Raw genomic sequence first — 20068 nt, 5'->3', positions numbered from 1 at the left:
TGAACAGCAGGGAAGGCAAGATCTCGGACCGACCTCTCTCCCTGGCCCCGAACCCATGGATCAATTCCTGCTACTGGGAGCTCCCAGCTGAAGGTCAGACAGGCCCGTGCGATGGGAAGGACACAGACACGCTCTGATCCCAGATTTGCAGAAGGATTTCAGTAGGAGGAGATCTCTGGAGGCTGTTTGGTCCAACGGCAAACTCAGATCCAGCTCTACAGACCTGACGCAGCCAAGCTCTGACTACGGCGAGCCTGGCTCACGGCTCCCCAGTAATCCCTGGCAGTCGGGATGCAGGCAGGGAGGGACTGCTCCCTGTGCCCCCCCCGGCCTCCCACATCCCCACAGGGATGGATCAGCACCCTCTCCCACCACTGCCCGTGCTACTGCAGCCCAGGGAGGTGACTCATGTGCTGGGAAATGGAAACCTGCACCTTCCCGACAGCGTTCCTGCCGTATGCTCCAGCCAATGCTCTGCCCACAGCAACCCACATGCCGGGGAGGGAGCCAAGACCCTCACTCCGTGCTGGGCACTTGGTAATCGTTCAGCAAACATTCTTCACTTGCCTTTTAAACCCTTTCCTTTTCCTCCCTCCCTTCTGCACCCAGCTCTTCCCAGTAGCACGGCGCCAGCACCGAGCCCAACCTGTGCTGTGCCAGCACTCGGCTCACAGACCACGAGGGCATTTGTGCTGACGACAGGATTTGCTTTGCCAGCAACATTCGCAGTGATATTTTTGGGTCACCAGAGCAAGGAGCCTGCAGGGAAATCCCCGACGGGCACCAGGGATCAGATGGCAGACAAGGGCCATCTGACCTGCAGGCATTGCGTGAGCACTGCCACCTACTCCACAGCCCCCAGCAGGACCAGCTTTGCTTCCTCCAGAGATCCAGAAGCTGGGAGCAGCTGGCAGGTACCCACAAAGGAGGCAGAAAACTCCAGGAATACTGATTTTTCCATAGGAGATAAAAAGCACTCACTTCCTACCACCCACATCCACAACCCAGCTATGGATGGAAGAGCAGAGTCCACTGGTCCAAGAGCTGGGAATGATCCACAGGGATTTGCCACATAGCCCAGCCAGATCTCTTCCTCTCTTTATACCACCCGCTCCCAGCTGCAGCACAGACACTGTTAATACACCTACCAGGGGCCACACAGAGGCATTTGCTCATAATCATAAAGTACTTTGCAGCTCAAACATAAACACGCTGTCGCTGGCTGGCATCTAGCAGGAGGGAGGGAGGGCAAAGCTGCTTCCCAGCAGGACTGACAGCTTCCCCTGGGAAAGGAGGGTGCCTGCGGGGCTGGCCGGGCAGCAGGCACACAGGAGCTGCTTCCCAGCCCCCATGGCTGGTGCTGGTTCAAGTCCATCAGCCGATCCTGGCCACTAACCACCAGCCTGACAAGTGGCCAACAGGCTCACAAAGGAGGAATCTGCCAGCAGCAGCTCTGAGGCTCGGCCTGATCACCCACATAGTGGCTTCAGCTGAAATCCATCAGCTCAAGACTTCCATCTCTGGGATCTAAATCCCAAGTGAAACATCGCTTCATTCCACCCAGGATGCACAGCTGCATCCCAGCTCCCAAACACAGACCTGGGTACCTGCTGCCATGTGTGTTGGGAAAGACGCATCCCTGGAAGCATCATTTCAAACTCAATGGAAGAGACTGGTTTTGGTGGCATCTCTGCTGACCAACACATTAAACTCAACAATGGCAGAGACCACAAGGGCGGATGGAGGAGGTGATGGGGAGGAGGATGAGTAATACCAGATCTGCTTTGGTCTCTGGGTGCCTCAGTGTGGGGCAGAGCCTCCAGCCTGACCTTTCAGAGAGCAGCATCACATCACCCAGCCACCTGCATGAGCAATCACAGCCAACACCGCTCTCCCAACAGCCAATGGCTCCCACATCTCCCCAGCCCTTCCAGTGCAGCACAGGCACCATGCAGGGCCCAGTGGAAGGCAGAGCCATGGAGCAATGCCTTCCTTCTGTGCTTGATGACTCAGGCACCAGGGAGATGTGATGCCTCCTCGCTCCTCAGACACCTCCAACCAGCTCCAACCAAGGTCCCTTTGCTGTCCCTACACCCTCAGGCATCCAACCACCTCACTGCTCCCCCATCCACGGTAATCCCCCCCTCCCTGCTCCACACAAGCAGGCTGATTCCCAGCGCGGTTCCCCTCGAGCAGCATGTGGTACCTTTGGGCTGGGAGTTGTACACTGCAAACATGTTGATGGCCACAAGCTGGAGCATGCGGGTGCTTCCGATGGGAGGGGGGCTGTGCTGCAGCAGGACCTGGAACTCCCTCAGCACCTCCTCAGCCACCGCAGGGAAAGTCTCCATCCTGCAGACAGAGAGAGAGTCTCAGGCTATGCCCAGAGGTGCAGGGTGCTCTGTTGGCATTCCCGGGGAAGGGGAACACCCTTGGGTGCTGTGTCCCATCCAGGAGCTGCAACAGAGGCAGCTGAAGCCTTCCTTAGAGAGAGGGTAGCGAGGGATTGCTGTGTGACCAGCAGGCAGCATTCCTTTGGCAGGAAAACATGGCCTTTATGAGTCATTTCTGACCAACCATTTTTTTCTATTGACTTCTACCAAGCTGGGAGTGATGCCAAGAGGCCAGCAGCTCGCTTGGACCAGGAGCAGCCCATGGGACTCCCAAGAAACCCAAGCTGCAGCAAACTGCACACACTGGTGCCACATTGCGGATGTGGCAACTCCAAGTGTGTTGTACGTCGGCCAGAGCATGCTTCCTCTGCAAGAACAGTGCCTATCCCTGTGCTCCTCACTGCAGGAATGGATCCCATGGCACTGAGCCCTGTCCCCTCAGGCTACACGCTGTGATTGAGCCCCTAAACTTCATCACTTAGAGCCCCACAGGACAGGGACTCGCAGACTAACAACTGCTGCTGGAAACATCAAAGCTGGAGCTGGTCCCTGCAGCGCGCGGCGCTGCTGTCGCTCATCAGGACACAGCAGCCAGCGGCTGCAGTGCCACGGCTGGGGATGGGGTGAGCTTTCAACACTGCTCACAAGCACCCATGCAAACCTGACGCATTCATCCTGCTCTTCATCTGACATCACTGAGGGAATTGCATGAGGTTACTGTTGGATCCTCAGCAACCTCCCTAAAGAAGCAGGGTCAAAAAGTGGGCAGCAATCTGTGCACAGAAACGACTTTTGGTTGCCCGTAACAGCCCTACGAAAGAGTCCTCCCCTGGTATTCCATGGAGACAACTTTATAACCAAGAAACCTGGGAAACTATTGAGGTCCTCCTGTCCCACCACCTTTTCTGTTGAGCTTTCTGCGCTGCTTCTTGCTCCTGCGCTAGAAAAAGCCACAGCTACACTCAACGAGAATGAGTATCTCATAGCAAGCATCCGCTCCAGTTATCAGTGACACTGCACTGCTGTGCCCACATGGGAGCAAAAGAGCCAAACTCCACAGTGGGAGAAGCATGAGGAGCTGGGGCAGGCAGCCTCAGAGGCCTCCATGGCAATTTCCTCTATCTTCCCCCCCAGAGATTCAGATCTTGTGATATCAGCACACTACAGGCTGGATTAGCAAGCCGCTTCTGGTAACCCGCATGGGCAATTCTGCTGGGCTTCCCCAACAGCTTTTCAGGGCAGTAACAGGCTCTGTTTATAAGACAGAAATGGCTTGCTGCTTCTGAACCATATTTCACAGATGCCTTCCAATAAGAGGTTCTGCCTATAGCAGCAGGGGCACCCTCCCCCTGGGCACTGTTTGCTGGAGCAGCTCAAGGTCTCTGTTACCTTCACACAACTATGGGCTGTAACAAAACAAGCCCCTTGTAACTGGGCAGAATGGAGCAGCTCCACTGGTACGTAAGCACTGCTCTGCCTGGAAGAGGCAACTTCCCTGGATTTGCGGTGCAGCCAGGGAACTGGAGCAAACTGCTTCTAAAGGCTTCAGCAACATCCTCCTAGTACAGACATGGGATGGAAGAGCCCTTTGCAGGAGGAGTTGCTAGTGAGAAGATGAAGATTACTGCTATGGAATAACAAGAAGGAGCGAGGGCTTCCTCAGCCCCGCTAGCTGTGCTTTGATAGCACAGCACATCTGGAACAGCACAGCAGTAACCCCACTGAGCTCAGAACCAGCAGGTCAGGAGCAGAGAGGAAGCATTTAATAAAGTGCTTACCTGTGGGTTTAGGAGCAAAAGAGTCCAATTAGGGCAACATCATCTTTTCCGTAGTTTTTAGGGATAAATCACTAAGATCCTGCCCAAGGAGGACTCGGTTATTCCTCACCTTTTACCTATTTTAAGCACGGAAGCTGTTTAGCAGGGCTGGACCATTTTCTCTTCCTGTGTCAGGGTATTACTTTCTAGTTCCCTTCTAAGTAGTTCAGGGGATATTCTATCATTAAACATACTTGGGTTTTCTAAATGACTGTCCTGGGAAGCAACTGCCTCAAACGCTGCATCTTAATCTCAAAATCTCAGAAGCCAATGTGCAAGCAATCTCTGCAGCATTCCCATTAATCCCACTGCTGGGATTAGCTTGGATTCCTCACAGAGCTAAAGAGCAGCAGTGGCCCGGATGCTCTGCCCTCCAGCACAGCCGTGCTGCAGTTAACAAACCTTCCAGAGGCTCTAACAGCTTTCCTCCTGTTTTCTTACGTGCAGGAGGACATCCAGTTCTGCCTCCTCACTGCTGCCCACGAGCACATCATCAGTGCCTTGTGAGTCAGGATTGATCAATAGCACCAGCAGTGAGCACACTGCTCTCCCCCTCACATCTCCAATAAAACTGGCCAGCACAGCTCCTGCTTGCCATTGCTTTATGAAGGGTCCAAAGCCAAGCACGTGCCACTCCTGACTGCTCATCCCATGGATGGAGCAAGCCCTGAGGTTTCAGGCTGCATGGCAGGATCGGTGCTTCCCTGCTCCAGGAGGGAAAGGGGACAGGCCCAGAGGCAGGGAATCCAAGTCCAAACCACACCAGCAGGCACAAGATGCCACTTTGCATCCACATTACCTTTACCTAATTGGCCTGGAAAAGGTCTCTCAGCCCTGTAACTCGTAGCCAAGAGACTTCCACAAGAGACTGAGAGAGCCAAAAGAGCTCATGAGACTACATCTGCTCACGAGGCACTGGCAGGCTCAAGCAGAGACCACTGTTGCCAGAGACTATCTGGACCTATGTGAGGTCTCCACACCAGCTGACAGCAAGGGCAGAACAGCTCCATGGGGATGGAGCCCATCAGCTGCGAGGCTGAGCTCTGCTCCCTGGGTGATAAGGATGTCTCTGAGGCTGGGATCTCAGCCCAGGCCTGAACCGGGCTTGCTTTGCTTCAAGGGCAGCTCTTCAATTACCTGAAAGCAGCTTCTGACAGACATCGCCAAGGGCACTGTGTTGAAACCAGCTCCCACAGCCAGGGCAGCTCTCAGCTATGAGGCTCCCACTGAAATGGCAGCGAGGAGATGAAGGGCAAGGCTTGTCTCAACATGTTTCAGCCACCACATGGGTCTGCCTTGATGGCTCTGTGCTCCTCACAGGCAGAGCCACCTCTCAGCTGGCTAAGAGCAGGGGGGAATGGAAGAATGAGGTAAAACCAGGAATTAAAGGGGAAGGAGAAGGGTTAGGTGACCGCAGAGAGAAAACAGTGTCTAGTCCCTCCTGTGTGTATATCAGCCATCAGAGCTCATCCTTTGCCAGAGGGTTCTGGTGCATGGGCATGACTGGGCCTTGAGGTGGGGGCAGAAAAAGCCCAAACAATAACCAGTGTGGATGTGAGGGCGGGTAAGGAGAATAAGAACCAGGAGGCTAGGCCGGCAAGAATTCACACCCTGTGCCCTCAGCTCCAAACACAGCTTAGTTGCTAACAATATTAAATTCCAAAAAGACTTGTAATGTAGGAAAATAAAATAAACATCCTGCACACTTACCCAATCCTGGTAAACAGCTTCCCATGGGCATGGAGAAAACTGAGGATGAACCTTTTGTTCAGCTGCATGGGAAAGAAAAAAAAAGGAGAGAGAGAGAGAGGAGAAAACAATTAAACTCTCTCCGATTTCCTGTGAATTAAGAATGTCCCCAGTGACAGAAGAACCTGGCCTGGATGCTGGGGGTGGCACTGGAGATGGGAACCAAATGGACATGCCCAAAGTCATACCAGTGACCCAGCGCCAAACAGCTGGAGCCGGACGGGGCGGTGGAGACACAGCTCCCTCTGCCGGGCCCTGCGCGCACAGCACCCGCACCGCGGGTACCCCCCCCCCCGCCCCGAGGGTGGCCAACACAGCGTGAAGGTTACACAGGAGGAGCCCCCTTACCACAAACGGAATTAAACACGCAACCAAAATAACCCCACAGAACCAACAGAAGGAGTTTTATCAGTGCTCTGAGTGCCGGGGCAATGAGGAGCAGCGGGATGTCCTCACTGATGCTCTTCTGCTGAGAAGCCAACATGGGGAGCTCAGCACTTGTGTCCTCTCAAGGAGCAGCTTTCAGAAGCAAGGGAGCACTGTGAGGGTGCTGAGGCGCTGGCACAGGGTGCCCAGAGAAGCTGTGACTGCCCCATCCCTGGCAGTGCTCAAGGCCAGGTTGGACGCAGGGGCTTGGAGCAAGCTGCTCCAGTGGAAGGGGTCCCTGCCGTGGCAGGGGTTGGAGCTGGATGAGCTTTAAGGTCCCTTCCAACACATTCTGTGATTCACTTCATTCCCACTGAAGCTATCACAGAGAGGGAGCCGGTTCAGATGTACCAGAGACGCCTCTGAAAGCCTGCAGCAGCAGAACGGCTGCTCAACAAGCAGAACAACCAGGAGCTAAGGGCATACAGGGGGAGCTGGCTGCAGCACACAGCATGAAGCAGCTTCCTGCCCCGCTTAGGTCCAAGTAACATCAAACCTGACTTGAATAACCACTCGCTCCTGCTCTAAGCCACCTCTGCTAGCTCAGCTGGGCTCTGGGCTTTCCCAGCCCTTATCTAACTGGCTTTGAAGAAGGCTGTGGGTGGGTGAGGAGTCACTGCCTGGCTCTGGAGGTGGCTGTGTCACACACTCGGAGCAGACTGGCCCTGCTCTTTACCTTCCCCACAGCAAGAGCTTTCTCTCTTGCGCCTGCACAGCCTCAGCACAGTGAGAAAAGCCAGACTCGGAGCCAGGCTCCAAGCACTGCGTGGGGAGACGCTGGCCAGGAGCAACCCATTCACACCACGCTTTTATACCTCGAACTCCTCCAGCGAGGTCAGCAGCACCGCTTCCATTTCCAGGGCGGGTCAGAGGCATGGAGGGAGGATGAGATTAGCAGGCAAGGCTGTGGCAATGCCACAGTGAGAAAGCGCAAGACAGGCACCAGCCGATGGCTGCAGGGGATGGTTATCACCGGCAGCCCTGGCATCACTTCCACCCTCAACCCCTCACCGGGACTTACACCAGCTGCTCCATGAGGTGTGATTCCTCACTTAGGTGTAATTAACCGGGGCTGCATTCCCAGAGGACCCATGCAGGAGAATGATGCCCTGCTGCAGAGTCGCTCCTGGGCCATGTGCGAGTTTCAACATAAAACCTGCCTCATAAAACAAGCCAGACCAATTAAACTGGCCCCTGCAGCAAGGGGGTTCTTGCTTACTCGCTGTTTTACTGCTGCCCTAAAGAGCCCTTTCCACTGGAACCCAAGTTGATTTGCCACCATTTTATGAACTCTGCAGATGAAACCCAGAAGAGACTGGGGAATACTGGGACAGCAGAGCAAAGCCCTTCATGGCTCTGCCAGGGACCCTTGGATACAGCCGCTTCTCCACCATCCTCCTTAGGATACCAAAGCAGCTCAGACCTTGAAACCTTTAACACCTCCTTAGTTTTTAACTCCGGCAATAGCTTGTGGAAGGAGAAAGGTGGTTTGTGACCAGCTGTGTGGCTCCAGCTGCAATCACATCCCCTGAGAGAGGCAGCCCAATCGCAGTCCCTAACTCAAGCGCAAGAGCCTTGGTGGGACAGCGCTGTGCCCCACAGCAAGCAGGAGCTGGAGGAGGGTTTTGATGGGGGATATGGAAAAGAACAGGAGCTTGTGTCTTTCCATCTCTACTGGAAAGGCTGCATGTGCAGAAAGGAAGAAACTGGGGCACGACTTTCCCCCCCCCAAGGCCCACATTCACCCACAGTGCTCAGCCTGCAATCCCCACCCCACGTTCCAGGCAGCGGGGGAGTACCAAAACTCCCCACTTTGAATGGAAAGTGACAGCATCGCCCAGCAGGGATGTGCCCAGAGCATTCCCACAGAGACACAATGCTCTGGGAGGGCTCACCAGGACACCACCTTCACCCCCATCTCCCCAGAGCAAGCTTCACCCTCAGCCTTTTCGCTCACGATCCTAAGGACTAAGCAGTCACACTCCACAGGAATGGGACAGAGATATCTGTATATATTCATATACATACATATATATATATTCTTTTAAGTAAGCAGGATACCTGCCTCTAGGAAAGAGTATTTCATACCTCCTGCCAACTTAAGCACGAACCCAGCAAGCCCAGGCAGAGCCCTGTGTGCCCCAGCACTATGGCATCTCAAGGAGGCACCTCTGAAGCTTCTTTCACCACTTTTTCTCTCACAGCCTCAAGGTTTTGATGAGCTCATCACCTAACTTTGGACCTTTCATCTCCGAGTTCATGCTAAGGCCACGGGGCTGCTTTGACTGGGCTTCTCTCTGAATGACTCCTTCTCTAGTGACTCACCTGTCCCTCAGCCTCCCTGCTCCTCCCATCAAACGCTGCTTCTCACGGCCAGAGGGAACCAGCGACTTCCACTGAGCTGTTCTGCATTCACACAGGGCAGAGAACGCTTCCCCAGAGCCCTGCTAAGTGCTGCCTGCCCTGACAGTGCTAACGTGAGCCCTGCAACAACTTCTGGCCTCCATCTCACTCTCTGTGCAGCCCAGAGGCGGCTCCACTCCAAAGGTTTCCTGTTGTGCTGATGCCATGGGAAGATGGAGCTCCCTGTGCTCTTCCATCACTGCCCTTTGCTCTTAGGGATAAGAACTAAACCTACCTGGTTGCTTGGGAAAAGCCCCCCTGCCAAGCTCATCAAACAACAAAATTATGTCAAGAAAGAACAGATTTTGGCCGTTCCAGTTGAAAACGGGCATCAGAGATATGGAAGTTATGAGCATAGTGAAGGCATTAGTTATAAAAACAAACCAGTTGTCAAGAAGAAGGGGTCCCTTGCACACAGTAGTGCCTGGAGCTGAAAACAGCTGGTTTAGCTGTCATGAGTCAGCATGTGCAGACAGACTAAATCCACCTGGGAAGAGGCAACCTCACCAGAGGAAGCAGCGCACTGCTGCTTGGGGAGCATTCACACACCGCACCGCCAGCTAAACTGGATGTGTTACCATGGAAGGAATCAACAGTGACTAACAACTCCTCGTGGAGCAGCAGAGATAGCAACAGAACAGGAAGAGCCAAGCTCAAATCATGGAGAGGCCATAAGGAGTATGTCCTGACAGCACACAGAGCAAGGGCAGGCACACAGCTTCAGCAAAGCTTTGTCATGTCTTGAGCCAGGAAAGAAGAAAGCAAAACTCCAGCCCCAACAGACCATTCCCCAAGCGGAAGGGGTTGTAAATAGGGTGTCCCACCCCAGCATGAAAACACTGGGAATGCCACCAGGGTGCACAGGAAAAGAAGCACAAGGATCCAGGCCCAGGAAGCAGAGCTGCTGCACGTGAACCCAGCACAGACCCATCTGGGTCAGGGTGAGGAGTGCACAGAGCTTTGGCACCTGAGCATCAGTCCCAGCTGTGAAGGAGGCACCAAATAAGGGAAGGATTCTGGAGCAGTGACTCCTGGGGAAATAAAGCGTTTCAAGTTCAAAATTGTTACTTCAGGTTTGGAAGTAAATTTCAGGATCTGGTCTTTATCAAGCGAGGCAAACTTTCTTCAACATCAGCAAAGCATCTGCGGAGCAGAAAGCGGTGTCAGAGTCAAAATAGGCTGCAAAAGACAAGTCCATTAATCAAGAGACCAGATGCAAAACTGCCTGTAGCAAAAGCGCTGTCGCCACCAGAGTGGAAGGGGCTGGAGCACAGCAGGATGTTCTCCTGAGTCTGGGGGTCTCCTCAGTGACAAGGGGTTGGGATACAGACCACAGAGCCACACAGCTCTGCTTCAGAACACGTACCACACTCATCCCAAGTATTTTCCGGCTTTCTTGGGCAGCCAGGCTTTTCCAGGCACAGCTTCCTTGCTGAGATCCGTGTGCAATAACATCCAGGCACCCAAACTGTGCCATATTCTCACTTGCAGCTCAAGGGCTGGATATACCACATTGATTATTAAGCATAGAATGGTCTGGGATGAAGGGACCTTAAAGCTCATCCAGCTCCAGCCCCCTGCCACAGGCAGGGACACCTTCCACTGGCGCAGCTTGCTCCAAGCCCCTGTGCCCAACCTGAACACTGCCAGGGATGGGGCAGCCACAGCTTCTCTGGGCACCCCATGCCAGCGCCTCAGCACCCTCACAGGGAAGAGCCTCCTTATATTAAGATTCCTTATTATATTATTATTCCTCACTTCTGCAGACAGCTCCTTCCCAGTCCAACAGCAGCAATGAGCCCACTGGAGACGGCCTTACAAATATAACCCTAAGCCTTTATCCCAAACCATCCCAATGTTGCAATGCACAGCTCTTGGCTGGTACCTTCCAGGGCAATATCCCAATGACACAACACTGAGCACTGAGACAGAGCTTCCTGAAAAGCCCAAGATGCTGCAGTGGGTGAGATACCAAGAGGAGGTTTTTTACTGCTACAGGTGCAGTCCCAACAAAGTGCTGGTGGGGAAGTGTTTTGTGCAAACGGCTACCTCCATAAAGGAGACGAGACAAAAGGGCTATTAAGGCTGTCTGGCATTTCTGCAGTATTTACAAGGTACCCACAAGAGCTGTGGGCAAATTCCAGCTTGGTTAATTACCATAATCATTCCTCTTCATATCCCACCTGCAACCACAAAGGGATACAGAGCTTGCCTTGCCTGCTTCTTGCCACGTGTTCTACTGCAGGTTTCTGTTTAGCAGTCACAGCGTCCTGCCCTGAAATGGGTTTATTTCTATAGCATTCGAAGCAATTCCAGTGAAAATCCGGATACCCAACGTGAGACTCTGCACAAATACAAAATCCAATTTGCTGTGACATGGAAGGAAGGGGGAGCCCTGTTGTATCCTGGCCTTGAGGCATACAAAATCAATTTAGTGGTAAAAAGATCTCAAGAGGCTCCTGCAGCTCCCTCATCTCCTGCAGTGCAGTAGCTCCAGGACGCATCTCATGGCAATAAGAGTTACAAGCCAGCAGCCCAGCAAGAGAAGAAAAGAGGCATTTAGGAAACCCCTCAGCAAACCCAATGAGCTTTGGATTTTTCCCTTCATCCCTGCAGGGAGCAGGTGAGATGAGAAATATAAGCAAGAGGATTGTCCACTTTAGTCACGTAAAGATCAAGCTGTGGGAACTTCACTGCCTTCAAAGCAAACATCTCCCCCAGAAATACAGTCAACGTTGTTTAATAACGAACTTACCAGCACAGAACTTTCAGTTTAAGGCAAACAGGTCAAATAGACTATTTAGATGCATGTTATTTCCTTTCCAACCAAACCTGTATCGAAGTTTGGTTTCTACAAATTACTAATATCATAGAATCATAGAATAGTTAGGGTTGGAAAGGACCTCAAGATCATCCAGTTCCAACCCCCCTGCCATGGGCAGGGACACCTCACACTAAACCATCCCACACAAGGCTTCATCCAACCTGGCCTTGAACACCGCCAGGGATGGAGCACTCACAACCTCCCTGGGCAACCCATTCCAGTGCCTCACCACCCTAACAGGAAAGAATTTCCTCCTTAGATCCAATCTAAACTTCCCCTGTTTCAGTTTGAACCCGTTACCCCTTGTCCTGTCACTGCAGTCCCTGATGAAGAGTCCCTCCCCAGCATCCCTATAGGCCCCCTTCAGATACTGGAAGGCTGCTATTAGGTCCCCATAATATGCAACATTCATAAAATGGTTTGGGTTGGAAAGGACCTTACGATCATCCAGTCCCAATCCCTTTCCATGGGCAGGGATGCCTCACACTAGACCATGTCACCCAAGGCTCTGTCCAACCTGGCCTTGAACACTGCTAGGGATGGAGCATTTACCACTTCTTTGGGCAACCTGTGCCAGTGCCTCAACACCCTCACAGCAGAGAACTTCTTCCTTATATCCAGTCTAAACTTCCCCTGGTTAAGTTTTAATCCATCACCCCTTGTCCTAAAGCAACGGTCCCTGAGGAAGAGTCCTTCTCCAGCATCCTTGTAGCCCCCTTCAGCTATTCTTGACAAATACATTACCAATAAATTTATTAAAACCTGTTTGACCTTTCAAAAAGCAGAAGGTTTCAGGGCCCCTCACTGAACTGGATGGAAGACATTGGTAGAGCCTCAGCAATGACTTTTCATCAACAGTGGCTTGATTCCCAATGGAATGGCCAGTGAAAAGGGTTAACTCATGCCCTGGATGCACAAGCAGAAGGCAGGCAGTGGACAGCATGCTTACAGCTACATACAGCCCCGGTGAGGCTGACACTGAAGTACTGCATCTAGTTCCAGCGTTCTTTATAAAAGGATGCTGAAAATTTGGGAAGGGGCCAAAAACCATCCACAAAAGTGATTTAAAGGCTAAAAATTATTAAACAGCTCAATCTGTTTAGTGTATCAAAAAGGATTCGATTGCAGGGTGCAAAGTACCTCCATGGTACTTAAGGGCTCTTTGCACTCGTGGAATAGCAAAAGGCAAGAACTGGAAACATTCACTCTGTGCCTAAGGGTTTCAGAACCAGCGCAGTTATCACTGGAACAAACTCCGCAGGAAAGGGGTGGATTCTCAAGAGTGGATGTCTTTCTGGAAGTTTTACCTTAGCCAAACATAAGTTATTTGGCTTCATATAGGAGTAGCAGGGTGAAATTTAAGGCCCTGTGATATACAGGAGATCAGACTGGATGATCTAATGGTCCCTGTGGGCCGTAAACTCTCTGAATCTATGCAAACAAGCCAGCGAGTCCTCAGCTGAGATATCAAGTTCACTTTCAACACAAAACTCTTCACAAATTGGCTCTGGTGCTGCAGGTCATTTAGGATACGAGCTCGGCTCTTCAAGGCTGGATCTAGTTAAGCACTGAAAGGAAGATGACCCGGGAAGAGCTGTTCTTTGTCCAACAGGTAACGGGGAGGCCACATGCTGTGCACTGAAGCAGTCCCAAATCAACAAAAAGCAGCTTAGACTCAAACACATAGTGTTTGCCAGGAGTAAACAGCATCTCCTTCCTGTAACAGAAGACTGACACCAGTAAATGTGTGATGAGTTCCGGTCAGAAGACATCTCCTGGTAGTGTAGCTCTGGGTGTTGCTCCGAGTAGGTTCTACACTGGAATAGATTATTTGTGGGGTTAAAGCACAAAGGAAGGAGGTAACGTGACAAATCAAGAAGGGTGAAGACTGAAGAACCCTGAAAGGCTTAGGATGGAGTCAGGCCAACAGAGAAGACATTTGGACAACAGGCTGAGCAGAGACAGAGCCTTCCAGAAAGATGACAGCATCCTATCACGCGATCTTCATGCTCCTGCTCTCCCAGCTATGCTCACCAAGAGGGATGGATGCCATGAAGGCATCTCCCTCTCCACTGTGAGTTACACAGCAGTGAAGTCTGCTGGGGAGGAAGAGTAGAGCCAAGGACAGAGGAAATGACACAGATTCCAGCAGGTTCCACTCCCTGATCCTCCGGAAGGAAGTTTCTTTCCTAATACCCACCTCCACAGAGGCTACGAAGCCTGGAAATGGCTCAATCAACACTGAAGAGAAACAAACATTCCCCATGGCAGAATTAAGAGGTTTGGCTCTGGAATATGTGGTGCCCATCCCAAAAAAGCATACAACAGACAGCAGGAAAAGTTGGCTTGGGCCAACTTTAGACAAAGCTCAAGGTTAAACTAACAACAAAAAAGGCAGCTCAAGAGAAATCACTGTCTACATCCTTCACCCTGCTCTGGGAAACTTCCCAACCCTCCCATTAGGCACTGGACTGCCTTTACCAGTCCTGCAGATGCTGGCAGTACCCTTGTCTGAAGTGCAAACCCGCCCTTCCCAACCCCACTCTGCAGCGCATGGATCATCAAACCCGCTGCCACGAGGAAGGGCTGATGTGCAGCAGCAGGAGAGGGGTTTGGTTACACACAAATCCCTGCCTGATCAGCACCAGCAGGAGAGGAAATGAGGAAAGAGTGACTGACAGGGAAAGGCGGTTTCTGGATGATTGTACTTGGGTTTAGGGTATGAGAAGCTTGCTGGAACTTGAAGTCTCCTTCCCCTCACCACAGCCTCTCCGGGCGCTGGGTTAGAGCAGAGCTCCTCACACAGGCATAACTCATTGATGTCCTCATAGTGCTCCTACCTCTGATCCACCACCATACTTCTATACACATTAGCACCAGATGCCTGTTACCGGAAGGAGAACATGTTGGTGTCTCTCCCATCCAAGTAACATCAGGCCCTGCCTTGTTCTTCACAGTTAAATGAAACCACTAACACGATCCTATTTCCACCCCCCACCCCCCCTTCCTTTTTTTAGACCAACACCAACTTCTGGAAACTCTTACCAATAGCTCAGCATTCACTTTCTGGGTAGTGACAAGAGGTCAAGTTGTGCTGGAAAGCAACATGTGGGTTCTCCACAACACGCATGCACAGGCTTCAATCAATAACCAGGCTCCGTGAGTTCCGCTGAGCTCCAGGAGCTTTAGTGGAGCAGCACTGAGCATCCATGGAAGAACACAAGCCCAGGCAAGGTGCAGCAGCATTTCTGACTGAATTATTAACACACAAACTGCAGCTGAGAAGGTTTTTACCAGCATTTTACAGTAAAAAAAGTAGAGTTTAATAAGAAAAACAAAGCACAAGCACGGAGGGTGCACAACCAGTGGGCAGAAAAAAAGCCAGTGCTAAGCTGCATGGCTGAATGTCACGTCTCAAACCCAGAGAGGCCTGGAGTGTGGTTTTAGTGTTTAACCAGTTTCAACTGCAGCCTGGCACTGTTTTACTTCCTCCACAGAGAAGTGTGCTCAGCGAGAGGGGAGAGAAACCAACCTCACCACGCGCAACAGAACGGCTCGAGTGCAAATAAAGCCCCAAGGTGGTTTGGCGACCGAGGTCGTATTAGGAAGCAGAAGGGTTGCAGGCTGGGGAAGCCACACAGAAGTACTCACGCTGCCAGCCAAGAAAGAGATGACAGAACAAGAGGCAGGGCAGAGAATCAATGTGAATCTAGCAGCGAAGAAGCCTCTTTCGCACGCCACCAGCTCCCCCGCTCTCAAAGCAGTTTGTAAACTGTTTCCTAAACACAAAGGGAAAAACAACCCCAGACCTAGTCCTGACCTCCACGAATGAGTAACCAAACTCCACAGCTTCCTTCAGGCTTGGAGGGGGGTGAGGAAAGGAGGCTGCCTCGGCAGGACAGAGGCAACTCCAGGTTTCTCCCTCTCGAGTCCTGCTTCAAGCACAAACGGATGCAACATCTCTTTGCTGCTTTTTCATGTGGGTGGTGGATAAAGGATACCAATAAGGAAGGTAAGCCTGGTATTCCCACCCCGGAGAGCTTCCCTGTTTGTTTTCATGCCGCAGAGGAGGCTCAGCAGAGACTCGCAGCACTGCAGAGGTGGGGATGAAACACACAGCACAAGCAGTGGGCAGGAGGGGAGGCAGTGCCGTCCCTTGACAGCAGGGGCAGAACACAACGCCAACAGCCCACAGACTGATCACTCACACCAAACACCAGAGAGCACCTGACTACAGAGGAGACAAACTTCCAGACCTAACACAAGCCACCCTCCACCAGCCTGCGCTTCCACGGTGCCCTTCTAAACCAGAGGCACAGCCCCAGGGCTCTTTTAGGAGCCTCTGGTCTGGAAAAGGACCTTTGTGCCCACTGACACCATGGAAGGAGCAAATGAGGAAACTCTGGACTATCAACCAGTAGGGATTATTCCCAAAAGGCTGTATGGAAGAGAAAAACCACCCAGCCATGCTAGCAGTGCAGAGAAATGCTCCCAAAATCCTGTCAGCATTGTTAGGGGCAGACACCACATAAACAAGGAGGTCCCCAAGCAGCTTCTTATCCATGCATCCATATGGAAGAACAACTGTAATCCCAGCAACGCATCATTTCCATTTCTGCCTGTCGCTTATTTCTAGCCATGCGTGATGGAAGAGTTACAAGGTGAGAGCAAAGGGAGCCCCTCTCAGCAAACAGGGGTGCCCCTGTGGTGTAGATGCAGATGCCCAGATCACACCAAAGCAGCCTTTCAACAACCCAGCTGCTCCTAGGGACCAGAGGTAGTGACATCAAGGCCACCAAACTGAACACAGGTCACTACCACTCCTGTGTGTGATGCTGTGAAGTTGCCAGTCAACTGAATCCTGACCTACAGAGGAAAATAAAGCAAGACAGCTTTTACAACCTCAGTGACACCTGTACATGCAAGATGTGAGATGAATACAGCAGGTAACAAGGAAGAATCCCTCTCTATGAAGTGTACTGATAGAACTTTGACCTCCTTTTCCTCGTAGGCCTCCTGGTGGCATTTATTGCTGAACCCTGATGCGCTGTGTCCCTACTCCCTGCTGCTGGGAAGAAAGCCTGTGTAAAGAAATGGAAGTTAAAACCCACTGAACCTCAGAGCTCATGATTCCATCCCAATTTCTCTGCAAAGGGGCTGTTGCTCCATGGGCACAGCAAATGCAACACCTCCATCCTTATCCAGCAGGCTGGGGGGAGCAGGAAGGTTCCTGCAGGGGACAGTCAAGGCTGAGAGAGCAGATCCTGACTCCAGCCTTAGTTTTCCCAAGAGCTTTTTGGGTGGCCCTACCAAACTTTTGATGGCTCTGCAAGGCTGACCTCTCACAAAGAGGCCAGGAGATTTAATTCCTTAATGATGCTGAAGTATTCGGACATCTGGAGAGAAGTATTCTTCAATTACTCTCTTGCCAAGGGAAAAACCTCTCTTCCCTAAGCTTAGCTGCAGCTATGGAGTGATTTGTATTAGTGCATGCAGGCTGCGTGGTAACACAAGGAAGTATCTACTGCAGGGCACGGGTAGCAATAGCAACTGTGGGAACCTTAACTCAGCATTTCCTGACTGGAGTGATTAAAATCTCAAACTCAGTGCAATATTAACACTTTCTCAAGAGGCTGACAGCACACTTGCCCTGCTTTCTTTCCCAATGCACAGTCTGTGCAGCAGGTTGCATGTGGTACGATCAGATTTAAGATTCATACAGACCCACAGCAAATGGAATCAGTGGCAGAGAAGAAATAGCAGAGATTCAGCTCCTCAGCTCCCTCTGCCCTATCCAGATGTCTCATAATAAAGCAGCACAACTGCTCACAGGTTCAGCCTCCTTTTCTGCACTTCTGATTGGAATCCCACCTGAAGGGACCTTATGCTACCTTATGCTACTAAGCAGTCAGCCTGGGCTCTCCTGCCACTGAACACCTCAAAACAGGCAACGTACAAGAGACCACAGAGAAGAGCCATTCACAGAATGAAACCCCAAAAGGCTGCACGTGTAACAGACAAAACCCTGAGCACAAAGCAGCCAGGCTGCAACCCAAGCATTTCTTCAGCTCGCTTTGAAACCACCCCAAGCCCTCCAGGCAGCAGTGCCCAATGCAGTTACTGAGGAAGGGGACAAATGGAGATGAACACCCCTCACTGTGGACAGATGCTATGTTCTTCCAGTTCTGCATCCTCCTAGGAAAAACACAGCAAACTGTAAATGCAGTGGCTATGCCAAGTCTCTACCTAAACACACAGTGCACAGCAAGCTGCCAGCTCTGCACACCACCTTCCTTCGTCACAGCAAGGGCTGCAGAGTGAGCTGGCCTTCTGCAGACTTGCCATCAATGCTTTAGTAACTCCATTCAGTTACTAACCCTGAAATAAAGATGCTTGTGTCTTCGTACAGGGCTGCAGAAGGAGAAACCAAGTCAGCACTGAGAGGAGATGAACAAGCATGCGCTGAGCAGATTGGGCTGGCTGATGGGGACAACGCGCACGTCAGCAGGTCCTGGGAGAGTAACTGCTCAGCATCTCCCTGCCAAATGTGCCACATCACAGGACTGGCACTTCACCACCTGCACAACGAGGACAGGAAACATCCCAGCTCAATCTCTTGTCACCTGTAAAACAGCATCTCCACAGTGAAACCACCAGTCACTGGAAGCAGCAGCCTCTGTCTGAAGGTGCAAGGAGCCTCTCTCCCACACTTATGCCCAGCACACATCCAGAGCTGTGAGGGTCTACACTGCAGTGTTTATCTGCTTCTGATGCCCGAGGAGTTACCTGCAGAGCACACTGTCAGTACACACACAGCTTGCCTCAGCCTTCCCAAGGGCTAAAGCTGCCAAGGAAAGGACCATTTAGCCCCATTTCCCCACAAGGACACGTCAGCGCTGGCACACATCCCCTGGGAGAAGCGCTGTTCCCTTCCGCTCGGCTGCGGGATGTGGGGCAGAGGTGCCGGTGCTGCCAGACGAGGGCTGCTGCCTGCCCCAGGCGCAGGCAGGGCCCTTCCGAAGCCAAACAGTGCCACACAGCGGCAACACACGGACTGAGCCGCTCCTCTGCAGAGAAGGAGCTGAAACCACCGAGAGATGCAGTGAGGAGGAGGGTGAGAGGCTGTAGCTTCCAGGAGCGAGGAGTCCAGAGCTTCCCGAGGCGCTGCTGCCTTTATCCAGCCCACACAGCTCGGGAGCTTTGGCACGGACACAGGTTTAAGGTTTCCTTTTCACCTGATCATTTCCAATGCGCATCAGTTCAGTGACGCGGCCGCGGCACAGCTCCATCAGCAGCTGTACCAACACAAGTGTAGCACTGCACCACAGCGAAGTACAAACACCTTGGCTGCCAAAACTAGCACTGCCCAAATCTGGGCTCTCAGCTCCCCCTGCCCTTGTACCATTGTATTTCAGCCTCTCCATGATCAGAAAGTTCATGCTTTCCATGAGCCAATGTTTCAGAGATGGAGACATCAAGACTAATGGTAGTAATGAGACACAATAATGTAGAGGCATTGCCAGCAACCTGCACTTTGGAACAGATCAAGGGCAAGCTCTAGCACACAGCACTGCGGACGACACCACAGCCCTCTGCTTTGCTAGTGCTACACTGCCTCACATGGGAGAAAGAGAAACCCCCAGTGCCTCAAAAACACTCATCTCAAAGCATCTTCACCAATGATTTATGGAGAGGCTAAAGCTTGGCACGTTCTTTTCAGCGATTCTGAGGAAGCAGAGCTCTCCAGAAGGAGAGGGAAAACAACCAAGAGCAGTAACATCTTAACTATGCTGCAGCAACGTGCCAGAGCTTATCTCTCAGAGCTCCAAGACTTCACCCCAGTTCCACCCAGCTGAAGTCACAAACTAGTTCTAAAAGCGTGGTTGCATCGGAGGAGCTCCAGGCCCTGGAGAATGCAGAGAAGGTCTTCCCAGTGCTGCTAAACTCCCATCCTCAACAGCCATTTTAGGACAGGCAGCCCAGAGCTCCCTGGCAAGTCCTCCTGCAAGAGGCATGTGCCAAAGCAGTGCAAGGATTCCTAGAGGATGAGCTCCCAACCACCACTGCCTTCGCCTGCATTCCTGTGCCTGACAAACAGAGTTCACCCGGGCTCCCCTTGCAAGGTACCCAGCTCCCACAGGCTGAGAGATACCCTCAGTCACTTCTTTATTCGTTCTTGCAAAGGAAAGGCACCAGTCTGGCTTCTCAGCAGAAGCAGCAATGCAAATATAACACCTACACTGGAAATGAAACCCATGGCTTTCACATTCCCAGTGCAAACATCCAATCATTTGGCGCTGGGACAAGTGACCCACTTCCAGAACAAGCCTTAGAGCTCACAGAGTCACTGTTAACCCTGGTCTTCAGCATCTGACCTCATTTCCCAGCAGCAACCTCACCCAAGTTAAAGCCTTCAGAGGAGAGGCATTTCACAGCATCTTCTGTTTGTGCCTCTC

The 20068-nt window shown here is 52.0% G+C and overlaps 1 protein-coding gene across 3 annotated transcripts in view; it reads right to left on the bottom strand.

The window, feature by feature from the left end:
* Window positions 1-20068, bottom strand: part of SMG6 (SMG6 nonsense mediated mRNA decay factor) — a 107427-nt gene that overhangs the window by 77361 nt on the left and 9998 nt on the right. For all 3 annotated transcript variants that reach the window (XM_065694829.1, XM_065694827.1, XM_065694828.1), the window contains exons 9-10: window positions 5921-5982; window positions 2207-2352 (exon numbers count right to left, since the gene is read on the bottom strand). In XM_065694829.1, coding sequence (XP_065550901.1) covers window positions 2207-2352; window positions 5921-5982 — 208 coding nt within the window. The remainder of the gene's footprint in view (window positions 1-2206; window positions 2353-5920; window positions 5983-20068) is intronic.

This window comes from Lathamus discolor, chromosome 14 (genome assembly GCF_037157495.1).
Source record: "Lathamus discolor isolate bLatDis1 chromosome 14, bLatDis1.hap1, whole genome shotgun sequence".
Lineage (NCBI taxonomy): Eukaryota > Metazoa > Chordata > Aves > Psittaciformes > Psittacidae > Lathamus > Lathamus discolor.
The sequence above is the reverse complement of the archived record's forward strand: the minus strand, read 5'-3'. Positions and strand labels throughout refer to the sequence as shown.